This window comes from Nasonia vitripennis, chromosome 2, assembly GCF_009193385.2.
Source record: "Nasonia vitripennis strain AsymCx chromosome 2, Nvit_psr_1.1, whole genome shotgun sequence".
Taxonomy (NCBI): Eukaryota; Metazoa; Arthropoda; class Insecta; order Hymenoptera; family Pteromalidae; genus Nasonia; species Nasonia vitripennis.
This window is the reverse complement of record NC_045758.1, coordinates 21217127-21238569: the sequence shown is the minus strand read 5'-3', so window position 1 is coordinate 21238569 and position 21443 is coordinate 21217127. Positions and strand designations below refer to the sequence as shown.

Genomic DNA, 21443 nt, shown 5'->3' with positions numbered 1-21443 from the left:
GATCCTCGGGAAAGACCGCGCCGAGACACCAGCGGCTGCAGTCGGCCACTCTCTCGGCGCGCGGCAGAGCTCTCCGCGCGACACTTATATTGTTTATCCGCCATTTTGTCCGACGACGGCCCCCATCAGCCATCGAAACAGTAGGATACTATACAGTAGTATATACCCCGCAACAGTCACACGGACATACTCACACTCGGCCAGTGCAGTGCCTCGGTGCAGCCAGTCGCAGCGCAGTTTTCGGCCGTGGTAGCTGCTGTATAGACAAGAGCCGTGCGTGTCGCGCGGCACTGCTGCTCTCTGGCCTATTTAGCCGCGGCATGAGGAGTCCGTGAATTCCGCCCGAGAGAGACCCGTTAGCGACTCTCCTCTCCTCTCTCGCTCTCTCGTCGCGTCAGTAGTGCGCGAGATACGCAGCAGCGAGCCTCGTCTTCTCCGTCAGCATCAACGCCAGCTTACACAAACGGGGGCGCCGCGATGGCTTCGCCGCGGCTGCTGTTTGTCCCCGATGACAAGTAGTAGTCGGGCGCTCTAGCGTTGCGCCAAGCTTGCGTATAAGAGCTGCCGCTGCTGCTGCTGCTGCTGCTGCCGAGCGGAGGAGAGACCCAGCTTTACCGACTTTCGCGCACCAGGCAGGAGAGGAGGATCTGCTCGCCGAATGGACAGTTTTCAATAACCACTCGACATTCACGCGAGCGCTGCACCGAGTAAGTTGCTGCTCCGTTCTTCAACTCCCTGCTCCGACGTGTATGCGCAATTATAGGCTAGGTCGCGCGCGGAGGCTGCTTACTGCTAATGCTGCTCCACTTCATCAGAGCCACCAGCTGCTTCTGATGTTTACCACTGTGGGCTCTCGGGGCTTCTTGCTTACTCACTGATTGCTTCTCTTTTCTCAGGATGTCCGGCCAAAGTGGAGGACGTTTGCATCTTTCAACGCTCAACGAGCAGTTGACCTGCAAACTGTGTGGTGGTTATTTCATAGATGCCACCACCATTATCGAGTGCCTACATTCATGTGAGTGCCAATAACTTTTACTCAGGTACTTTGCTTTTTCATTTCTCTACTATTTGCTCTTGAACCTTGTAGTTTGTAAGAGTTGCATCGTCAAGTATCTGGAGAGCAACAAGTTCTGTCCCGTGTGCGATGCTCAAGTACACAAGAACAAGCCCTTGTCGAACATCAGACCTGATCAGACATTGCAAGATATTGTATACAAATTGGTACCTGGTTGCTACCAAAGTAAGCAATTTTCACTAAACTTAATTGTTCGTTTATATTTCTTTCATTAAAAGCACTGTGTTTCTTTTTCCAATTAGATGAAATGCGATGTCGAAAAGAGTTCTATGCCAAGCACCCAGAAGAGAAAAACAGTGTTACATCACCCGAAGCTCGGGGAGAACCCGTTGAAAGCTACATCTATTCTCCAGATGAGTCACTCAGTTTGTCTCTGGAATACTACAGTCCAGAGGCAGCAGAAGAAACAGAGAATGATAAAGAGGCAGCTTCGAAGCATTTACCAAGGAGATATCTTCGATGTCCAGCTGCTGTCACAGTTTTTCATCTTCAAAAGCTTATCAGGGCAAAATATGGCTTAAGCGAAGCACATAGAGTAGATATCATGTACAAAGAAGCACCGCTATGTGCTACCTATACACTTATGGACATAATGTATATCTATCATTGGAGAAGAGTAAGTTTTAACCTTCTTGATACTTTTCTTTAATGGTGAATGCTCTATTTGAAAACGCTATTTTTTCATCACTCGAATGTTAGTTTTGTTTATCAGTTTGTTGACTTCGAGTAGTATGAATTCAAAATTGAAAGACAACTTAAAAATACATGTTAAAAGCTAGACAAACATTGCTCACACATTGTCTTCTTTTGTTTGCAGAAAGTTCCACTTCACCTAAGCTATAGGATATTTGAATCAGCTTCAAAACGAATAAAATTGTCAGAGGACAATGATGAGTTCAAACAGTCGCTCTCTAATAGTAATATGGAACTTGAGTCGAAAGATAATGAACAATCTATAAAACGCGAGTGGAAAGAAGTTCAACTTAAGATTTCTGAAACCGGGGTGATGAGCGTCATGGATATATCGAGTTTAGATTCAAAAAAGAGTACAAAAATCAATGAGATTAATCAACAGAGTGGCCTGGATCAGGCAGCCTCGAACTCTTACAATGTAAATAAAACAGTGATGAAGACGGAAGAGAAGGAAGCCGTGAAATCGTGTGCGACGTCTTCAAAAAGCAAAAAAGTGCAACAAGACAGTTCAGCCAAAAAAAGTGAACAAGCGCATGAAGAGAAATCAAGTAATGTGTCATTGAGTGCAATCTCCGCGTCTCAAAATAATTCCAAAAGTGAAGAGATGGAAGTAAAATCAATTGATCAACGCGATTTGTCGAACGAACTTATGAAAGCAGATAACGTTAAAAACGATAATTCTTCGAAAACTCCGAATGATTCTGCCCAAACGCCGAGTACTGGTGACAAAAGTCAAGCACAAAAAGCGCAACAGCTGCTGGAGAAAATCAAAACAGAACCCGTAAGCACAGCTGATAAGCGCTCGGAAGGCAAACAAAACTTAACAAATAATAACTCTATAAATAACGAAAATAAAGCAGAGGCGAATGCAAAGCCTAACGCTAAGTCGAATGACGCAAAAGGATCGCCGAGTGCCGGTTCCAAAATAAACGCGCTTAGTGCAAAACTGCAGTTTCAGCCTAAAGTCGGCCAAGTTAACAATACTTACTCAAAAAAATCATCAGTAGCAGACAAAAAAGCTACTTCAACGTCTCCTGTGAAAACGACCGACACTAAACCACCGAAAACTACTATAAAGTCAGAAGCTAAGCCATCTGAAGGCTCTTCAAATACTCCAGTCACAGAATTGAATGCATCAAAAGTTGCAGTTACCTCGGTGTCGTGCTCGGGAGTTAGTATCGCTAGCAGTTTAACTAGTGGCTCTTCTGTAGCTGCAACATATGTGACAGCACCTTCCACTTCGATCGACACTTGTGCAACGTCTGTTAAACTCCAGCAGCAGCACAATAATGCTCTGCAGACTGTAGCAGCGCCCAGTACTGAGAGCCTTGCTTCGATCGGACTGCATGTGTCTACGACGATGCCTAGTCAAGTGAATCTCAACAGTTGGATGGCCGAGCGCTCGAAGAACTCGTCCGGTAAAACCGCGATGAGCCCAGATATACAGCTGCGTTCGATGCCTGGTATGCCTCAGATAGGCAAGGATATTGTCTGCTCGACTACAGCCTCGAGTCCGTCTAGTTCCATGGGACGATTTAACATCCAGACTCCGTCTATGAGCATTTACTCGATCTCGACAACCATGAAGAACAACGTGTACACAAGTGCTACTCAAAACTACAGTAATAGCCCGAGCAAGCAGGCGATGACGAAACCGGGCTTTGGCACATCTAACATGTATCCGCAGGTACCGCCGTGTCCAGCTGCCATACCTATTTCACTTATGAAACCGGCAAAGACCTCAAAGGGCACAACACTCAACGAGATTTGCGCCAAAATTAGTAATGCAAGTAGCAGCGGATCCAAGATCAACGACATATGTGCCAAGATCGGCGAAAGCTCCAAAGAAAAGAGCAAGATCGATGCGATGCAGCAGCAGCTACAACGTAACAAACCCGAGGTTCCAGACTTGCTGAAAATTTCGAAGAAGACTATGATGACACCAGTAAACGAGAGCATCCACGGTAGCGGCAAGCATATACCAAACATCCCGAACGTGCCGATCTATACACCAAGCAACAGTCAAGCACTTCATGCCAGTAACGAAGCCGCTAAAGACAGCGTCAAGAGGCTTGCTACGGCTTTGGTGTCCTCGCAGGCTGCTCTAATGACACCTCAGATGCAGAAGATGTCTCAGAAAAAGCACTCACAGGCAGTTGGCTACAAAACGCTTCGTGATCCACCAAAGTCCTGGAATCCGACTCTCTCCAAAAACAACTATGTAGCAGCCAAAAATCAAGCAAAGGAGATGCAAAACCAAGCACAGGCAGCTTATGGGATGAATGATGGTAGCGGTACTGCATCCAAGCAGCCAGCATCAAAGCAGGCAAAAATTTTCAAGATCCGAAACATGCCTCGTTATTTGGGTAATTCTTAATATTCCTAATTGTAGGCAATTAACTCTTAAAACAAAACAACAAAGTAAAGAATAGTACATTATGCAACAAGGGAGTAAAGTCGTTGATTATTCCCACGGATGAGAGTTTGAGGGGTTCCCTCAAGTCGATTATTCCTTCGGGTGAGAATCACCCGAGTAAATAATCGACTTTACTCTCGTGTTGCATATAGTGCTTTATTCACGACTGAACTGTGTAGCCACTTTATTTTTTGAAAAGTGGGACCTACTTAGCTATCGGCATTTTAATGAAAATATACGTTTGTTATTATTTCCTATTTATTTTATTATACTTATTTCATATATAATAAAACAAAATAACAATCATTTTGATAATTTATACAAAATAAATAAATGTTTCTACTTTCTAACATTTTTTCAAAATTTTCAATTTTTTTTTCAAATTTTGGGGGAATAAAGTTTTTATTTCCCGCATTTTGCGGGTATAAAGAGTTTATTTCCCACAAATTTAGTTTATTCTCGCATTTTGCGGGAAAAAAAATATGAGGGAATAAAATGCTATTTTAGTCCCGCTTTTCAGGGAATAAAGTGGCTATTATAGTTCAGTCTTTGATAAAATGTAGTTTTGCACGTTGTAGCATTTACTGAATTAATTATGACTATACTTTTATAAGTTTTGTTTATGTAAATATAAATTATGCCACAATATGTATCTAACTTAAAAACTTTCACAATCACAGGTAATCCAGCGTCAGGTGTGAAACCGATGTACGGTGTAGTTAACGAACAGTCCAAGGACAAGGATCAATCTACAAGCACGAAGAATAATAGCCCAACAATGAGCATGATGAAGATAGATCCGCAAACACTCTCACCCATCGTCTCAAGTCCTAATAATTCGCCGATTGTTTCGCCACCACCTTACTCGCCAACAGCTCGCAGCTATCAGAACAGCCCCTTCACGCCACGTGACATTTGCCGTAACAGCAACTCGCCGATCTCGCCTCGCAATTCTCCGGTCAACATGCTCTCAACGAATCCGTTCATACCTTCGCAGACGCATAACACTAATCCCCGGCTCATCTATTCGCATTTCCCACCGACTTTCACTGATGCCAGTCGCTTCTCTAATCCTCTCATCAGATCGCCCATCGGCATATCGCCCCCAAGTGCCTTCCATAGCAGTATGCCGCCCTCGATAAACAAATTCTATCAGCGGTCTGGGTACATGACTCAGCCTCAAACAAGTGTAGCAGTGGCTGCCGCCGCAGCCGCAGCTGCGGCCACTGCTAGCTTTTCGTCCGGTGTCACTGCTCAACAGCAACAGCAACATGCCCCTGCTGTCCAACGGATACCACCGAGCAGCCACTCATCACCGGTGCCTACAGCTTCATCTCCATCTGCGTCTTCTCCCTCCTCTGCTTCCTCAAAGTCACCCAAGACATCTTCAGCTTCACCCAGTGGAGCTGGTGCTACAAACGTGAAACTGACTACGACAACGACAACTAGCACGACGTCAACCTCGGTGGTCGACAGTGTAGCTCTTCAGCTTGCTAAAGGCCTTGCACAACGCGACTCTAAAATCTACGATCTCACAAGGACCGATTCTCCCAAGCCTAGTTCGGATAATACCGGTGCTACAAATCAGAATGCGTCAGTTTTGCTGCAGTCAGCTCAAATAGCCAAAAAGAGCAGTGAAATAAGTAACAAGGCAAAATCTTCACCGAGTGTTGAAGTCCAAAAAACTAGTGGCGAGACATCAACAAAGCACAATGATCTAGACGCTACCAACAAAAGTTCACAACAGGAGGCGAAGATCGCGATCAGCACAGCGGCAACTGTAACGACAACGGCAGTAACAACTACCGTAACCAAAGAGCTAGACAAAGACGAAAAGAGCCACGCTAAGGTGAATGGAGGTATTACGATAACAATGACGAACAATGATAAGCCAAAGGTTGATGCAGCTGGGCAAGAAAAACAAGAAAAAGTTGAAAAACCTACCGAGGATAAAAGCAGCGTCGTAGATGCGGCAACAGAAAGCGAAAAGTCGAACTCAGCAGCATCTCCGTCGAAATCTGCGCCCGGTAAGACTGTCGCCCAAGAAGCACCCCAAGAAAAGATTGAAACAAAACAAAGTGTAACTGCTCCTCAGCAGAAGTTACAAAATACTGAAGGTGGAAAGACGGGAGATGCAGCGACAACGCTGCAAGGAAAGAAAATCGTCGCGGATGCGCAAAAAGAAAAAGCAGAGTCGTAATTCACTTTTGGATTGACCAATGACAGGTATTCGAAAGAACGGAAGAACGTTCAATGTAAGCTGATGTAAATTTCTGTAAATATGAGTCAAAGATCGAGATCTATCGTTTAATTTTTTATTAATGCGAATCGAATTTCATTCTTATGGCATCTTGTGTTGAGCACAGCATTTATCCAGAATATCTGTTGAGCACTTGATATTTTATTTTCTTTAGCCGATGATTTGGCCGTTTATTGGCCAGTAAAAGATTGTTAAACAGTAATATTATATTGCAGTCTTCACTAACTTCGAGTCACACCATTATATACATTAACAAACAGCAACTTTTTCTTCATCGAGCACGAGCGAGACTCAAAAGAATAGCGAACGTAATTTTCTATCATTATTTGTTTTACTTTTTTAGGCTTTAGATAAGGTGTTTTTTATGAACTCCTACATTTGCTTCCTTAAAAGCCTAAAAGGGCAGCTACTATTCAATAATCTTTTACGTTTATGGGTAGCTCCTTGTACGGCGTGACGCGCGCATAATTTGTTTATATCGACGAGAAAAGTGACAAAATGCGATGCATCGCTTGTAACAACTATTTAAATAGTCATATACTCGAATCAACACAATCTTACATGCTTTCAGAGAATTCGTTAGTCGAATCGCAATATTGTACACACGTATACACATATGTAAAACGATGATCGCTGTCTATTCGTTTTATAGATTGTCTACCTAGAATCTGTCGTTTCTGAACTTGCGTCAATGCTGAAGCTTTAACTGTTCGATTTCTTTTAAATATCAGATGCACAAAACGAGTCCTTATTTTTTATAGGTAATAATGTAAATAAACGTAAAGTGGAACATTGTCTACAAGTGTAGTTCGTTATAATTGCAATCAAATAATATTTGATTATAATCCTTTAAAAATTTTAACTGATGAACAAAATTCAGATCAAGCTAAATTTTATACAATTTAAATGCTTGAATGGATTCTTTTTATTTTCCAACCAATGAGATTGAAACAATGTAACATATGTTTAATTACATTTTAACATATAAATTTTAAATAATTTAGTCATATTACTACAGCGATTAGTAATTCATTTGTACGTTAACTTAATTGTTTGTAAGTTATAGTGTTTTAAACGAATTTATTCGTCTTGCGCAAATACGAACAGTCATAACTTCAGTTTATACGCTTCACTTGATAGCATACAATTTGTCAATCAACTGAATATATAAATATAACAAAATCATTTCCGTTTCTTAACTGTTTATAGACGTTCATAGAGATCATCAAGTCAAGTGGTTATAAAATAAATATTAAAGTGTTAGATGTACCTTATTGAATTAATATAATGTTATTTAAAAAACGCATTTTTATATCATAGGTTGACAAATTTGTATAGTTTACAGCCTCGAATATTTTTTATCTTATCGTATCAAAGCATAGATTTTAAATGTTTTAATTACCTTTTTTTAATAAACTAATTTTCAATATTACAGTGTTTAGGTAAACTCTAAAATATTAATAATTGCATAAAAACGGAAGTTTATTTTCTAAAAAAAGAGGTGTATGACATTTTATGAACGATGTATATTCAAAATATTCGAGGACTAAGAGATGTAGTAGTGAAATGCCCGAGGCCTTATCTTATATTGAGTAAATGGACGCGGAACAATAAATTTATTCGATGATAAATCTGCAACTTGTATTGCACGACTCTAGTAAATAATAATCTAACGCTGTGATCGTTAAACCGTTTTCATGCAAACGGACCATGCGATATTTTCTCCGCTGAAAACAGAGTATCTTTCTTCTAAATTTAGGAGAATTTATCGCCCGTAAAAAAAGAAAAGATTGACGAAATTATATATTATCGTACTTTTTTTAAATAATGAAAAATTTGGGAAGCGAATCAGATGCGGAAAATGTGTTTGAACAAAACTATTGACAGCATGTGTAAAACGCGATATGAAAAACGAAAATCCAGTAATGAATGCAACAGATTCACTTATCCTTCTTTTTTTAGAATGGAGTGCAGCTCCAATTTATTTGTACATAGTGTATCATGTTTAAAGAATTTATATATGAAGCGATAATTGAAAATTATTATATTATTAATATAATTATGTATTTAATACTTAAGGACATACTGATAGTATCTTTCTTTGTTGTCTGAAGATATTAATTTCTAGATAAATATTTGACAGGAGAGTAATGTATTTTTAATCAGTTATTACATATGGATCAGGAGATGTTTTTCCTCTTTCATGCAAAAATATAATAGAATGCACCAGTATTGCTGTTGTTTTTTTTGTATTTGACTTATACTATGCTCCTCCATTTTATTTATAAAAATATATATACAAATTCTTAAAAAAGTATAAAAAAGATCCTTGATAAATATTTTTAAGAATTTGTCAGCTTTTCTGTATGTCTAGCTGCATCTTTTAATTTGTAAACTAATTCCTGTAATTGTTGTACCGTACATGTAAATTTAACATTTTCAATATTGCCATGTTTGATTGTACTGAGTGATACATTATAAATAGGAACTCCAGCAGGACTGTTTATGCTTGACTATAAACAGAAAAATAAATTAGTTGACTTTCTTTAATATAAATACCTGTAATATAGAAATGTATACCTTAATGCAATAATCCAGTCTCCAGTCTACGTCAATGATGTGTGGCAAACTATTACCAATTGATTCCAAACTTTCTTGAAGTTGCTCCTTATGATTACCATAAAATTTGCAGAATCTATCGATATAGGTTTTACTTAAGGTAGTGCATCTTAATAGACTGCTTAGCTCTTCAGAACTTGTATCGTGTCGTGCAGTCTCAATAAGCAACTTTGTGATATCTGCATAAGCAGATTTAACAATATCCGGCTTAGAATCATATAGTTTAGTGAGTGCTACGAACAATAAGTTATCATTTATGCATATTATCATATTGATTGATACGGTTATTTACTAAAATGGTTATCATGGTCAACAATAATAATCCAAATTCAAATATTACTCATTATGTATAAAAAATACTACAATAGAATGAGTAAATTGACACACAATATACTTGCAATAATATTTGATGTAGATTTTAGTTAAACAACTAACATTTATATTAAATAAAGAATTAAATTAAGTATCAGTTGAGGAGAAAGGATGTAATGAATAATGCAAATGCTCATTAATGAGTTTTAATGCATTAATTGTAAACATATGTATGTTTATATCAGATAAACCAAAAACAGTCAGAAGGGTTACTTGAGTTCATTAATAAATAATTTATGATTGTCCCAGAGACTAATAATTTTTTGGAAAAGCTGCAGCATGGATCTACAAATTTATATTGTCAAAATTATGCAATAATGATTGTCTCACTGCCAATAGGTATTAAAACAACTGCAGTAAAGCAGAGGCGTTGCAGTAGCAGCTATAAGTATATGTGTGTATGTACCTTCAGTGTCAGTTTTTCCGCAAACGTGAGATTCAGCAAGCCTCAATATTTCATTGAACGTTTCGTCGTCCAATTTGTTTAAATTCTGTCCGTTCACCAAACATTTTACTTTGCTTTCTGGGAGTTCCATGGTAATACAAGAACACTCTTATACCGTAACAATGACACTACACCAGGTTAGAATCCGAATCATCTGATCCGGTATATATATAAGTATACACTGAGCACGCGCACGCGTGCTATATAATGTATAGGTATAGTAATACTAAATATCGCCGTAGTATAGTTATATATATATATATATATATATATATATGTCCCCTCCTACCACCACATGCGGCCCGACGCGCCGCTTAGCGGAGCACCACGACGTGGCGAGCGCGAGGGGAGCTTAGCTGCTTAGAAGCTTTGTCACTTTCGTGAGACGTGAATTAGTTACGGCCTGGCCGCCGGGTCGAACAGACCTAGTCATCCTGTACATAAATAATTATAATCTGGTCACAATCAGCTCTCAGCATTGTCTTTATTCTCTGTACCTGGTCCGTTCGTCTTTCCCTACCTTATCTCCTATTAGGGAGCGTAGAAGATAGAGATCCAAACCAACTCAACTCTCTTATAAATATCTATACTTTAAATGCTTCAAAGTAACTGCTGCTGGTCCAGCGATGCTGGAGCAGCTAGAGTCGTCGTGACTCGGTCAGATAATTTGCGTGCGGTGACGGTGGTGCCGTTTTTTATGAAAGTGTCAACAATGTGTACATGAAAAATACTAATCTAGCGTCACGAGATTCGCCTACGCAATAGATAAGTGAGTAAACTATTTACTCTTATTTATATTTATTATCCGTATCTGATACCTATACATTTGAATACGTAAGACTTCTTTTTCGTTCTCCTGAAAGACGATCAATCGTCTGCTACGTGAGCGCAAGGCAAAAAATATTAAAGTTAAGTACCCGTAAAAAGCCTTGATCATGGTTTTGTCATTTTAACTTACGCAAGGGGCGACAGATTAGTGTGGAATTAGAAAAAATGCTTTATCACCGTCGATCGGCATTATAGCGTAGTCTTCGGCGACGTTTTCTTAGTTTATTTTACAAATCTGTTTCTCAGTTGATGAAAATTACACATATCGACATTTTTTTAAAGAATAAGTTGTGTTATAAATAAATTCGAATCTAAGTAGTATTTCTAAATATTTCCAACTATTTTTTCATTCATCTATTAAGCTCACTATTTTGAATTCAAAAGAATTTTTCTATTAATTTCAATTGCATGTTATATGGATCGGTTGACTGATTTTACCTTGAACTTTGATTCAATGTCGATTCTTCTTGATGCCAGTTAATTCAACTGTGAATTTGCTATTTTTCAGAATGGACAAAAATAAAGAGGTACCACCTGAGGAAGTTTCGCTGAATATTCATTCGCCTGATTCAAAAACTAAGGACCAAGAAAATCCACTAGAGTAAGTATTAACTATTATTCTGAATATTTTGTACATTGTTGGTTTGTAATTTGATTGATTTTCTGTTATAAGCAACATACGTAAGATTAAAAATGAAACTTTTTTCACATTTTGTTTGCACTTTTAGTTATCACATGTAACAATGGGCACCTCACAAACTACTTCTCATTTTTGCACTGTCTTAGCTAACTTTCAATGGAGCAATAGACAATATAGTCTTCTTTCATGCTAGACTAGATATATTTTTTTTTGCAGTAACTTATTGGTGATACTCCAACAGAACGCAGGAACAGTGCTGCCTTTCACTTGCTGGCAAAGACTTTGCTCATAATCATAAATTAATGAAGGCCACTTCAAATGCATATATTCTAGAAAAACGTATATGTATGGTAGCCTTATCCTTGAAACTGTGCAAAGCAGATTGATCATTATATAGTTAGCTTTAAAGGTGGCATGACAGTTATATATACTTAAAGATTGTTTAATATTCTATTGCAAAGTCATTAAAAATGTGAAAATAGTTTTTGTACTTGTAATAAAATTTATAACTATGTTGTTTCATATAAGAAAAGTATTTTTTAGTGAACTTCTTCCTGATGGGTTTGATAAAACTTTTGAGCATAAAATCTCTCTCAAAGAGGTTGTACCACAGGTAAAACTAGTCTTAAAATAAAATTTTTATTTTTTAACTGTTTCTTTTTTTATATATTATTGTTTCTATTTGTTTTTTTTTCATTCTAGATAATTATTAGCTGCATGATCCATTGTACTGTTATTCAAGCTGGAGTGAATATGGCATACAGTACAATTTTGGAGGATGGATTAAATAAAGATTTTATTATAACAAAAAATGAAATATCTTGGATCGGTAATGTATTGAATTTCTTTCCTTTTTTCATTTGAATTAACATTTTATTGAATTATTTGACATCATTTTTTTAAACAGCAAGTTTAGTTACATTATCATTACCCATTGGATCCTTTATTGTGGGGCCATTAATGGATAACTATGGTCGCAAAAAAATTTGCATGGCATCATGTATACCTAGCATAATATCATGGATTTTATTGGCACTAGCCAATTCCTTGAGCTTAATTTACATAGCCAGAATGATAGCTGGCTTTTCAGGTGGTCTATCAACTGTTGGTCTTGTGTACATATCAGAAATTACACACCCCCAAATTAGGCCTATGTTATTATGTTTCAACTCAATTTTTGTTTCACTGGGTATTTTAATCACTTATTGCTTGGGTGTTTGGCTCACTTGGCATCAAATTGCCATTATTTTCCTGGTAATGAATGTTTTTATTTTCTTCTTTCTAATGTTAATTCCTGAAAGCCCATATTGGATAATGTGTTTTGGAAAAGTAGAATTAACTGAACGTAAAAAACAAGTTGAAATTGTACTAAGGCGTTTAAATAAGTCTGAACAAGTAAGTTTTACTGATATTAACACAAATTTGTAAAATGTAATTGTTTTTTTACTAATATGTAAATTTTGCAGAGTTTTCAACAAGAATTTCAACGAATTAATGAAATTTCACAAAGTTATAGAAACATAGATGATGAGACAAGTTCATTTTCTAAAAAATGTCTTTATCTTTATGAACAATTGAAGTATCCTAATGTCTACAAACCAACAATAATGTTATTCATAATATTTCTGCTACAACAACTCGCAGGAACTTACGTAATAATATTTTATGCACTTTCTGTATTTGAGAATATTGGAGGTAATTTTGGAAAAGGTTTAGATAAATATGGTGCAATGGTTATTCTTGGTGTCATACGTTTTTTAATGAGCATTCTCACAGCCTTATTCAGCAAGAAATTTGGTAGACGTATACTATGTATAACAAGTGGTCTAGGAATGGCATTTTCTATGTTCTTTTCGGCTATGTATATATATCTGACTTCATCCTGTGATGAGAATGGTCATATCAAAGAAGTTATGGCTAATCAGCAATGGGTTCTTCTAGTAATAGTGCTTTTTTATGTGTGTACAAGTTCTATAGGATTTACTATTATTCCATGGACTTTGATTGGAGAACTGTTTCCAATATCAGTCAAAGGAATTATGGGAGGTATTATGGTAGCTATTGCATATATAATGATGTTTGGAGTGATTAAGAGCTATCCTTTTATGATGGCTTATATGGGAGCGCAAGGTGTATTTTTCTTCTTTAGTATTACGTCATTAATAGCTGCAAGTTTTGTATACATATTTTTACCAGAAACTCTTGGTAAGTCATTTTCAGAAATTGAAAATTACTTTAATAATAAAAAGAAACCAGAGGTCCATACTACTGAAAACTTTAGATAGTATATATAATAGATTAATTAATTATTTAATTGAATGAACAAGCCCAAATAATAGTATCTTAAATTGTTAAATATTTTTAAAAACAAAAAAATTATACATATACATACATAAATTTGTATGAACCTAAAATTAAAAAACTAAAACAACAATATTTTTCAATATTATCTTGGTAATAAATTATAAACATAATGATATCAATTTTGATTTTGGTAAAAAAGTGAAAATAAACTCTTATTTTACAAACCATACCAACAAACTGTTCTTTCATTTATTTTTTATTTTAAAGCTGCATGAAACCCCGTAAGTACAGTAATTATTGCGCAGCTACTTGTGCATTCAATTCTCATTTTAAAAGGAAGCGAAATCTGCAGCGCCTGCAGTGAGCATGCAGTCAACAACTTGTTTGCTCACTTATATATACATGTATAGTGTGCGTTGTTTATGTACTCTAACCTCACTTTTTTACCTCCCGTAAAAAAGGAGAAATCAAACGCGGATGGAAATGGTTTGACATTCCAACGAAACCGACCATGAAAATTGAGAAAAGATGAGAATTTTGCGGTGCAAAATTAGATGTATTATATACACTTTTTATGCAATCCTTTTATACATCATTATCAAGCGAATTTCACTGGCCAATAACAGTAATAATATTCATGAGGAAAAAACTCTCTTATCAAATATTACTCACAACAGTCACAACTATGAAACGAATGAAAGGTAATTTTCATTTGCATTTTTTAAATACACAAATTGGTTTTCATAGCTCTTTTTAAAAACTTTGATGTAATTTGAAGGTATGAGGATTGGATCACAAAATACGTACAAGGTATTTCTCGAAAATTAGGTGAATATGGTAGACCTGCATATCTAAGTGGTGAAGAAAAAATAAAAGGAAATGAAGTCCTTAAAAAGAAAGCAGTTAATATTATTTTATCTAATAAAATACCCCTTCAAAGAAAACTGCCCGATGTAAGAGATCCACTGTGAGTAGTATTTTGGTTAATATACATCTCATTTATTAGTTGAAAAAGTAAAAAGTTGTTCATTTTAAAAATTTCATTTTTTTAATATTATATTTATTGCAGCTGCAAAAATGTCACATATGATAGTGTGTTGCCTTCGGCTAGCATTATTATAATTTTTCATAATGAAGCATTCAGTGTTCTTTTACGTACGGTTTACAGCGTTATTAAAGAAACCCCACCAAAGCTTTTAAAAGAAATTATTCTGGTCGATGATAAAAGTAACGAAGGTAATGAGCTTTAATTTTAAACTTACAATAGGTTAGCATTTATTAACAATATATAAATTTAAAACTAAATTTAATTTCTAAATCGTAGAAGAATTACTAGGTCTTTTGGAATATTATATTCAAACTCGGTTACCTAAAAAAGTTAAATTATTAAGATTAGATGAACGGCAAGGATTAGTGCGAGCAAGATTAAAAGGAGCAAAGAGTGCAACTGGTGATGTTTTAATGTTTCTAGATGCTCATTGTGAAGTAACAAAGCAATGGTTAGTCCTCTATCAAGAAAAATCAATGATCAAATCTTTTTTATAATAAAAAAAATTTTCCACAGGTTAGAACCATTACTGCAAAGAATAAAAGAAAAGAAAAATGCAGTTGTGACTCCAATAATTGATAACATATCAGAAGAAACTTTTGAATACTCGCATAGCGATGAACCGTCATTTTTTCAAGTTGGAGGATTTACATGGTCTGGCCATTTTACGTGGATAAATATACAAGAAGCAGATCTGAAGTCTAAGACTTCTGCTATTTCTCCTGTTAAGTCACCTACAATGGCTGGTGGTCTTTTTGCAATCAATAGAAAATATTTCTGGGATATAGGCAGTTATGATGATAAAATGGAAGGATGGGGAGGAGAGAATCTTGAAATGTCATTTAGAGTACGTAATTGGGTTACTGCTAGGTAAAAGGTGATTTACAATTTTTTCTATTAAAATACCTAATAAAATTATTTCAGATATGGCAGTGTGGTGGAGTACTTGAAACTATACCATGTTCAAGAGTTGGACATGTTTTTAGAAATTTTTTGCCTTATAAATTTCCAATGGATAAAGATACTCACGGTATTAATACTGCAAGATTAGCAAATGTATGGATGGATGATTACAAAAGATTGTATTATTTGCACCGTGAAGAATATAAGGTAAAACAAAATATTAATCAGTCCTGTTTGATACCATTAATCTTTTGTACCAATAAAAAATGCATATTTTCTGGCAACAGGATAAACCAGAGCTCATTGGTGATATAAAAGAACGCGTGAATTTGCGTGAAAAATTAAAATGTAAAAGTTTCAAGTGGTACTTGGATAATGTTTATCCTGAAAAATTTATACCAGATGAGAATGTTCAAGCATTTGGTAGAGTGCAAGTGCAGAAAGGAAACTTGTGCTTAGATAACTTGCAAAATGACGAAGAAAAACCATACAACTTAGGAGTGTATGAATGTCATTCCCAACTTTTTCCAAGTCAGGTACTTTCAGAATTTTCATACTTTTTTTAAATTGAAAGCAATTAAGTAGAATTTAAGCACTCAAATTTCACATTTTCCATGAATCAAGTATTTTTCACTGAGCAAAGTTGGCGAGTTAAGAAGAGAGGACACCTGTGCCACTGTGGTTGAAGATGAACATTCAAAAGATATTTTTAAAGTTTCTATGAAAGCTTGTGATGAAATTGAAAATGACAGGGAGTGGATGTTGACTGAGGTAAATATACTAAAAATGTATCAACTTTCATTTCTTTATGAAATTATAAGTAATAACGAATTTCTATAATTGTTCATAATACAGGATGGAAAAATCCTACATTTAAGGACTGGATTATGCCTTGATGCTACTGGCATACGTACTAAGGAAGATGTGTTAGCTGCTGCCTGTTCTGACTCACCCGACCAATTTTGGCAGTTTGATTTTTATGGCGATAAAATCAACCCTAGATAAAATCTAGTTGATTGTTGCATAGTTAAGAGGCAGCTTATAAAATATAGCTGAAATATTTATCTCATATTTTTATACTAATATTGAAAGATAGTTTATAATATTTTATTATAAAAACTGTTGAATTTATTATATTATAAATAATTTTTTTTTATAAAAATGAAGATTTAACATAATCTATCAAGTCAACAATGATGTATCAATGATTATTACAATACATCAATTTCTAACTGTTGCTCTTTGTCTTTTCCTATTAAACTCTTAGAATAAGGTATAAATTTACCTAAAGTAAAGTGTCTTCACTTCGAATGTATTCTCCAATATCTGCTTGATGGAAAGCGATTACTGCCATTGGATCTGCTAGTTTACATTCTGCTGTACCTTTTGCAGCAACACCAAAGCCCTAAAGTACAAGATAAATCAAATATTATGACATTTGTTGGTTTATATCAAGTTTTAAATTCGTCAAATCCTTACCAGAGGCAGATCATTCATAGAATACACCACAACTCCTTGGTACTTTGTTGTGTTTTCCGTTATCCTTCCTAAGCCAGCTTTGTTGACGTGGTTACCGTATAAAAATTGCTGTTCAGCAGAAGATTTGACCCATATTTTGTGCTGAAACAAATTGAATTCTTTTTGATGAGCAGGTCAAGTAATTTCGTTAGAACATAGCGGGAAAATTATTTACCTGCGCATAAGGTGCCAAATAGTGTAGAGCAGTTATGTGTAACCTGAACTTTCCTGTTTTCGTAAATTTACCGATACACGAACCAACGCTCATCAAATTTTCCGGTGCAACTGTGTTCGCTAAAGCCAAAATTTTCTCTGACACATAGTACACTCGGTCTTTCTTCTCTCGAAAGCAGTATGTACCGTCCGGTCTGTCAATGAGAAATTTGACATTGTCCCCAATGCTGAAATAAAACGAAACAACTGGTGAAAAATTTCGACTCATCAAACTTCGAAAAAAACAAGATTTTCGCGCAATTTCCAACGAAGAAAACGCATGTAAACATAACCTGCAAGGAATCACGACCGCATTGTACTTACTAGTTGGCCAGCTTCTCGAACACAAGCTTCGTCCTTTCTTCGGACAGACGCTTCATATTGTACTGCTTATCGCGATCACGCAACGACGCAGTTGCACAAGCCGCGAGAAAAACAATAAAAAAAGCCGCAAAGTCAAATTGCTGAGAATAGACACGTGAGAAATCTCAAGCCGATTTGAAGTTCGGGGAACACTGCAGTAACACACCCGATGATGTTGTGCGAGCGACGCGCCCTCTTTTATTATCCGTCCCCCGCAGCTCTATACAAACGCTATAGCTATATCACTGAATTTTTGGTACAATTCCTGTCCTCGCATATTTTCCACGAGTGCCGTGTATATAGGCGAGGAATCGGCGGTGGCTAAGACGCAGTTGGCTTATTGCACATTCCTATGAAATTCTGAGGAGTCGAGCCGGCGGTGTTGATGAAATAATGCCGAGTAACTCGATAATAAAAGAATCGGAGTCTCCGCGGCTGCGTAAAGCGCCTTCGTATTGTTCACGCCTTCCTGGTTCGTACTTTATTTTCGATTGGTCGCACGTACATACATAACTATAGGCAGTGTATACCTATAGATACATCATATGCGTGCCGCAGAATACGAAATGAAACATTAGCGCACGCTCCCTCTATCTGCGCGCTCCACCCGCACATACGCAACAGCTGCTGACTTCCATCAGCTTCCATTCCCCCGTATATATTCTAGACTCTCTGCATCCTCGTCCAAAAATCGATTGTAAATTGCCAGCGGATCTGGCGCGCGGCCACCAGTTCCCTCGGCAGTCGCGAAGCAGCCTCTCACTCGCGCTCACCTGTTGATTGTCCGCGCTGCTGTTGCTTCTCGAGGATATACTTGCACAGTGCTTACGGTACCCAATGCAGGTAATGTGTACCTGTAGTATCATATCACGCTTAATTCAAAGCCGTCAATTATTGCTTTTATCTTGCTCTTTTCTGTAGCTTGCTGTTGTTAATGTATTGATAAAGATAAAAAGTCAGTTATATCGAGTCGACGAGCATGCATTTCGGAAACTAGATCTTATTCCTCGTTTTGCCTGGCATTAGTTCACGAGTAGTAGCCGTACTTACTTCCCACCTTCGTTACGTCGATACACATTTTTTCCTTACCGCTCGCGCGCCTTAAGGCGAGCCTTTGTCTGTTATTGTGTCTGTTTTTTAATATACCTTATACACCTACTTTACGAGCGACAATTGCAAAATCGATTCTTTTCTTTGTGTATAGCCGCCGCACGTACTTATATTCTATCGTCATAGAAATTCGATGCGCCCGTATAGCAATCGTATCCGTGCGTTTTTGCGCTGTACATTTTTTTTTTCCCCCAATCAAGAACACCCATACTTACTGCCTGTGTGGAGTTTTGTGAGAATGGCATGAGTCACGTAATTGCATTTTTGAATTAACAAACTGAGCAACTGGCATTGAATATTTGTATGTACAGTATGTATAATAGTACAAGACATTAACTTCATTTCTGTTGGATATTTTAATTTTTGTCAGAAGAAAGCACACCTTGCACAAATCGTAAACAATGTTTATTTTATGCAGCTCTTGTAGCACCAAACCAGATCATTCCATATGTCTAACGAATACCCATATGAGTATGAGTTGTGTGAAGGTATGTTTACTAACACCAAATGTCTGTTGTTATACCATGAATTAACAATGGCTTTTGATGTTACAGTTTTTTTATTTTGCTTTTTTTTGCTTCCCGATTCATAAAATTTATACTTGCCTTTGCACATAAACACAGATGCATGTAGTTATATTTTATGCTTCTTTTAAATATAGCTTTGTGACTCTGTTTGCAGACATGGATAAAATAGGTGAGCCTACGCAAACTGAAAACCTAGAAGGTTTTAATATTTTATTCTGGACAACCGAAGCTGTTGGTGGATTATTAATAATATTAGTGGCAATATGGACTGCTCACTATCGAGGTGGTTTCTCTTGGACCTCAAATCCTGGCTTGGAGTTCAATTGGCATCCTCTTTTGATGACAATTGGTCTTGTCTTTCTATATGCTAATGGTAATAATATTATACATTGTTCAATACTATAGTTGTAAGGTTTTTTTTATGAAACATCTAAATGAAATTTATTTTCCTAGGAATGTTAATATACAGATCGCAAAGACAAATTCGCAAAAGGCGCCTAAAGTTAATCCATTCTGGAATTATGATCTTTGCAGTATTATTAACGGTTGTAGCACTTGTTGCAGTGTTTGATAGTCATAACTTAAACAAAAAAGATGGTGTTCTATCTCCGATTCCAAATATGTATACACTACATAGTTGGGTGGGATTGACCAGTGTGATTCTATTCTGTTGCCAGGTATTTCAAAAATAATTTTTATTTCCTTATGGAGAAAAAATTATGTTAAATAAAACCTGTTATTAATTTTCATATTTTCGCAGTGGCTTGCAGGTTTCTTGTCGTTCCTTTATCCAATGGCTCAACCTTCTTTACGCGGTGCTTATTTACCTGTACATGTATACTTTGGTACAGCTGCCTTCATTGGAACAATTGCTGCTTGCTTGATGGGTTTGACGGAAAAAGCATTCTTTGCTCTTCAATCGTATGTTGACTTTATGATACCTAGTTAATAACGCCTATCAGCATCTGAAAATCAATTAATTATTTTGCAGATCATATGCTGAATTACCAGGTGAAGCTGTTCTGGTTAACATCATTGGTCTTGTTTTTGTTATTTTTGGTGGTCTTACTGTATATATAGTTTCTCAAGAAAGATACAGAAGACTTCCTCGCCCTGAAGACGACATACTTCTAACTGGTAGAAACGAATGAGGATATTATTCTCTTAAGTACTTATGAATCACTCAACAAAGCATCAGCTTATTTAACTCAAACGTAACTAAACATTTTTATTATACTTTATTTTAAATCAACGTAGTTGCATACATTAAATACTTTTAGAGAATGTTTGTTGTGCAACATTTAAACTCTTTCAATATTCATAAGTTTTAAGATCACGTGACTCATAAATTAACTCAAATCGTAATTTCGTACCACTAAAAGCTTTTGAATCATAGTTTTAGTTATATTTCCACAAACTAAACAACAATGTGTATTTATGTTACGTTCTTGCCTTGTGAACTGCTGACATATGTTCAAAGTAATTGACCCAAATGGTGCTTAAACAATGATCTTTTTTAAATACATATTTTTATGTGAATAAGTCCAAAGAAATCGAAAGTATAAACAGAAAAAATAAGAATTGTCTTTCATGTATTAGGTAGATTTTGTATTGTACATTACTTTTTATTGTATATGGTGCTACCTTATAATTAAAACAAAGTGCTGAAACAATATATATATATATATTATATTTACGATCCAGTTGTAAGTTTTTAAATTGTTATATACCCTTAAACCTATATCAAAAATTTGTCCACTTGATCAACACGTGCGTTATTTAATTTTTTATTTTACTGTATAATCGATACACGAAGGTATAATTCTTTGTTTCGTAAGAGAAATGTGCACAATTTCTTAAAACAAGACAAGTATAAAATTTGCGCGCTTAAAACGTCATTTTCCTTATTGTTGAATGTCGTCGAGAGTATCATTTCCGATATTCCCCTTATTATTTGCGGAGACGCTGCACACGTATACCAACAACAGCGAATCTTGATTGTATGAATCATATGGCAATATGAATTTTAATTTCAAAATACCCACGTACCTGAGTCGTGATACGTAATGCAGTTACAATTTAAAAAATGTATTTGTCACTATATAACAG

General features: G+C 36.2%; 5 protein-coding genes across 20 annotated transcripts; 3 read left to right on the top strand and 2 right to left on the bottom strand.

The window, feature by feature from the left end:
- The first annotated feature begins 2 nt into the window (after positions 1 to 2).
- LOC100116657 (polycomb group protein Psc) lies at positions 3 to 8676 on the top strand. The gene is made up of 6 exons (XM_001601046.6): positions 3 to 707; positions 897 to 1015; positions 1088 to 1240; positions 1318 to 1691; positions 1893 to 4134; positions 4865 to 8676. Exons 2-6 carry the CDS (start codon positions 898 to 900, stop codon positions 6382 to 6384), a joined length of 4407 nt encoding a protein of 1468 aa, XP_001601096.1. The 5' UTR covers positions 3 to 707; position 897; the 3' UTR covers positions 6385 to 8676.
- Positions 8270 to 10238, bottom strand: LOC100116620 (COMM domain-containing protein 3). 2 transcript variants are annotated; one of them, XM_001601020.6, is made up of 3 exons: positions 9842 to 10238; positions 9025 to 9296; positions 8270 to 8957 (listed from the first exon to the last, which is right to left on the bottom strand). In XM_001601020.6, the coding sequence occupies exons 1-3, from the start codon at positions 9969 to 9971 to the stop codon at positions 8787 to 8789; spliced, it is 573 nt and encodes a 190-aa protein (XP_001601070.1). In that variant the 5' UTR covers positions 9972 to 10238; the 3' UTR covers positions 8270 to 8786. The 2 variants fall into 2 exon arrangements, with proteins under 2 accessions (XP_001601070.1, XP_016837723.1); XM_016982234.3 differs by having other exon boundaries at positions 8578 to 8957; positions 9025 to 9242; positions 9842 to 10059.
- On the top strand, positions 9849 to 16841 carry LOC100116583 (polypeptide N-acetylgalactosaminyltransferase 1-like). Of its 8 annotated transcripts, XM_031924151.2 has the most exons (11): positions 12421 to 12537; positions 12650 to 12743; positions 12815 to 14353; positions 14431 to 14619; positions 14722 to 14888; positions 14977 to 15151; positions 15217 to 15547; positions 15625 to 15810; positions 15891 to 16139; positions 16228 to 16374; positions 16459 to 16841. In XM_031924151.2, the coding sequence occupies exons 3-11, from the start codon at positions 14181 to 14183 to the stop codon at positions 16606 to 16608; spliced, it is 1767 nt and encodes a 588-aa protein (XP_031780011.1). In that variant the 5' UTR covers positions 12421 to 12537; positions 12650 to 12743; positions 12815 to 14180; the 3' UTR covers positions 16609 to 16841. The 8 variants fall into 8 exon arrangements, 1 of the variants encoding a protein (XP_031780011.1); XR_004344544.1 differs by lacking the exons at positions 14977 to 15151; positions 15217 to 15547; positions 15625 to 15810; ... (1 more) ...; positions 16228 to 16374; positions 16459 to 16841 and adding exons at positions 10275 to 10649; positions 11217 to 11309; positions 11565 to 11820; positions 11892 to 11961; positions 12051 to 12177 and having other exon boundaries at positions 12256 to 12743; XR_004344546.1 differs by lacking the exons at positions 14977 to 15151; positions 15217 to 15547; positions 15625 to 15810; ... (1 more) ...; positions 16228 to 16374; positions 16459 to 16841 and adding exons at positions 10519 to 10649; positions 11217 to 11309; positions 11547 to 11757; positions 11892 to 11961; positions 12051 to 12177 and having other exon boundaries at positions 12256 to 12743.
- Positions 12200 to 18921, bottom strand: LOC100113804 (60S ribosome subunit biogenesis protein NIP7 homolog). Of its 2 annotated transcripts, none has more exons than XM_031924156.2 (5): positions 17659 to 18921; positions 17297 to 17522; positions 17083 to 17223; positions 16889 to 17008; positions 12200 to 12642 (listed from the first exon to the last, which is right to left on the bottom strand). In XM_031924156.2, exons 1-4 carry the CDS (start codon positions 17712 to 17714, stop codon positions 16889 to 16891), a joined length of 543 nt encoding a protein of 180 aa, XP_031780016.1. In that variant the 5' UTR covers positions 17715 to 18921; the 3' UTR covers positions 12200 to 12642. The 2 variants fall into 2 exon arrangements, with proteins under 2 accessions (XP_031780016.1, XP_008209166.1); XM_008210944.4 differs by lacking the exon at positions 12200 to 12642 and adding an exon at positions 16397 to 16655 and having other exon boundaries at positions 17659 to 18918.
- Positions 17936 to 21033, top strand: LOC100116554 (cytochrome b reductase 1). 7 transcript variants are annotated; one of them, XM_032596418.1, is made up of 6 exons: positions 17982 to 18169; positions 19226 to 19295; positions 19489 to 19707; positions 19788 to 20011; positions 20095 to 20255; positions 20326 to 21031. In XM_032596418.1, the coding sequence occupies exons 2-6, from the start codon at positions 19256 to 19258 to the stop codon at positions 20483 to 20485; spliced, it is 804 nt and encodes a 267-aa protein (XP_032452309.1). In that variant the 5' UTR covers positions 17982 to 18169; positions 19226 to 19255; the 3' UTR covers positions 20486 to 21031. The 7 variants fall into 7 exon arrangements, with proteins under 7 accessions (XP_008209076.1, XP_032452309.1, XP_001601726.1 ...); XM_032596417.1 differs by lacking the exon at positions 17982 to 18169 and adding an exon at positions 18271 to 19108 and having other exon boundaries at positions 20326 to 21033; XM_016982233.3 differs by lacking the exon at positions 17982 to 18169 and adding an exon at positions 18279 to 18540 and having other exon boundaries at positions 20326 to 21033.
- The last annotated feature ends 410 nt before the right edge of the window (positions 21034 to 21443 follow it).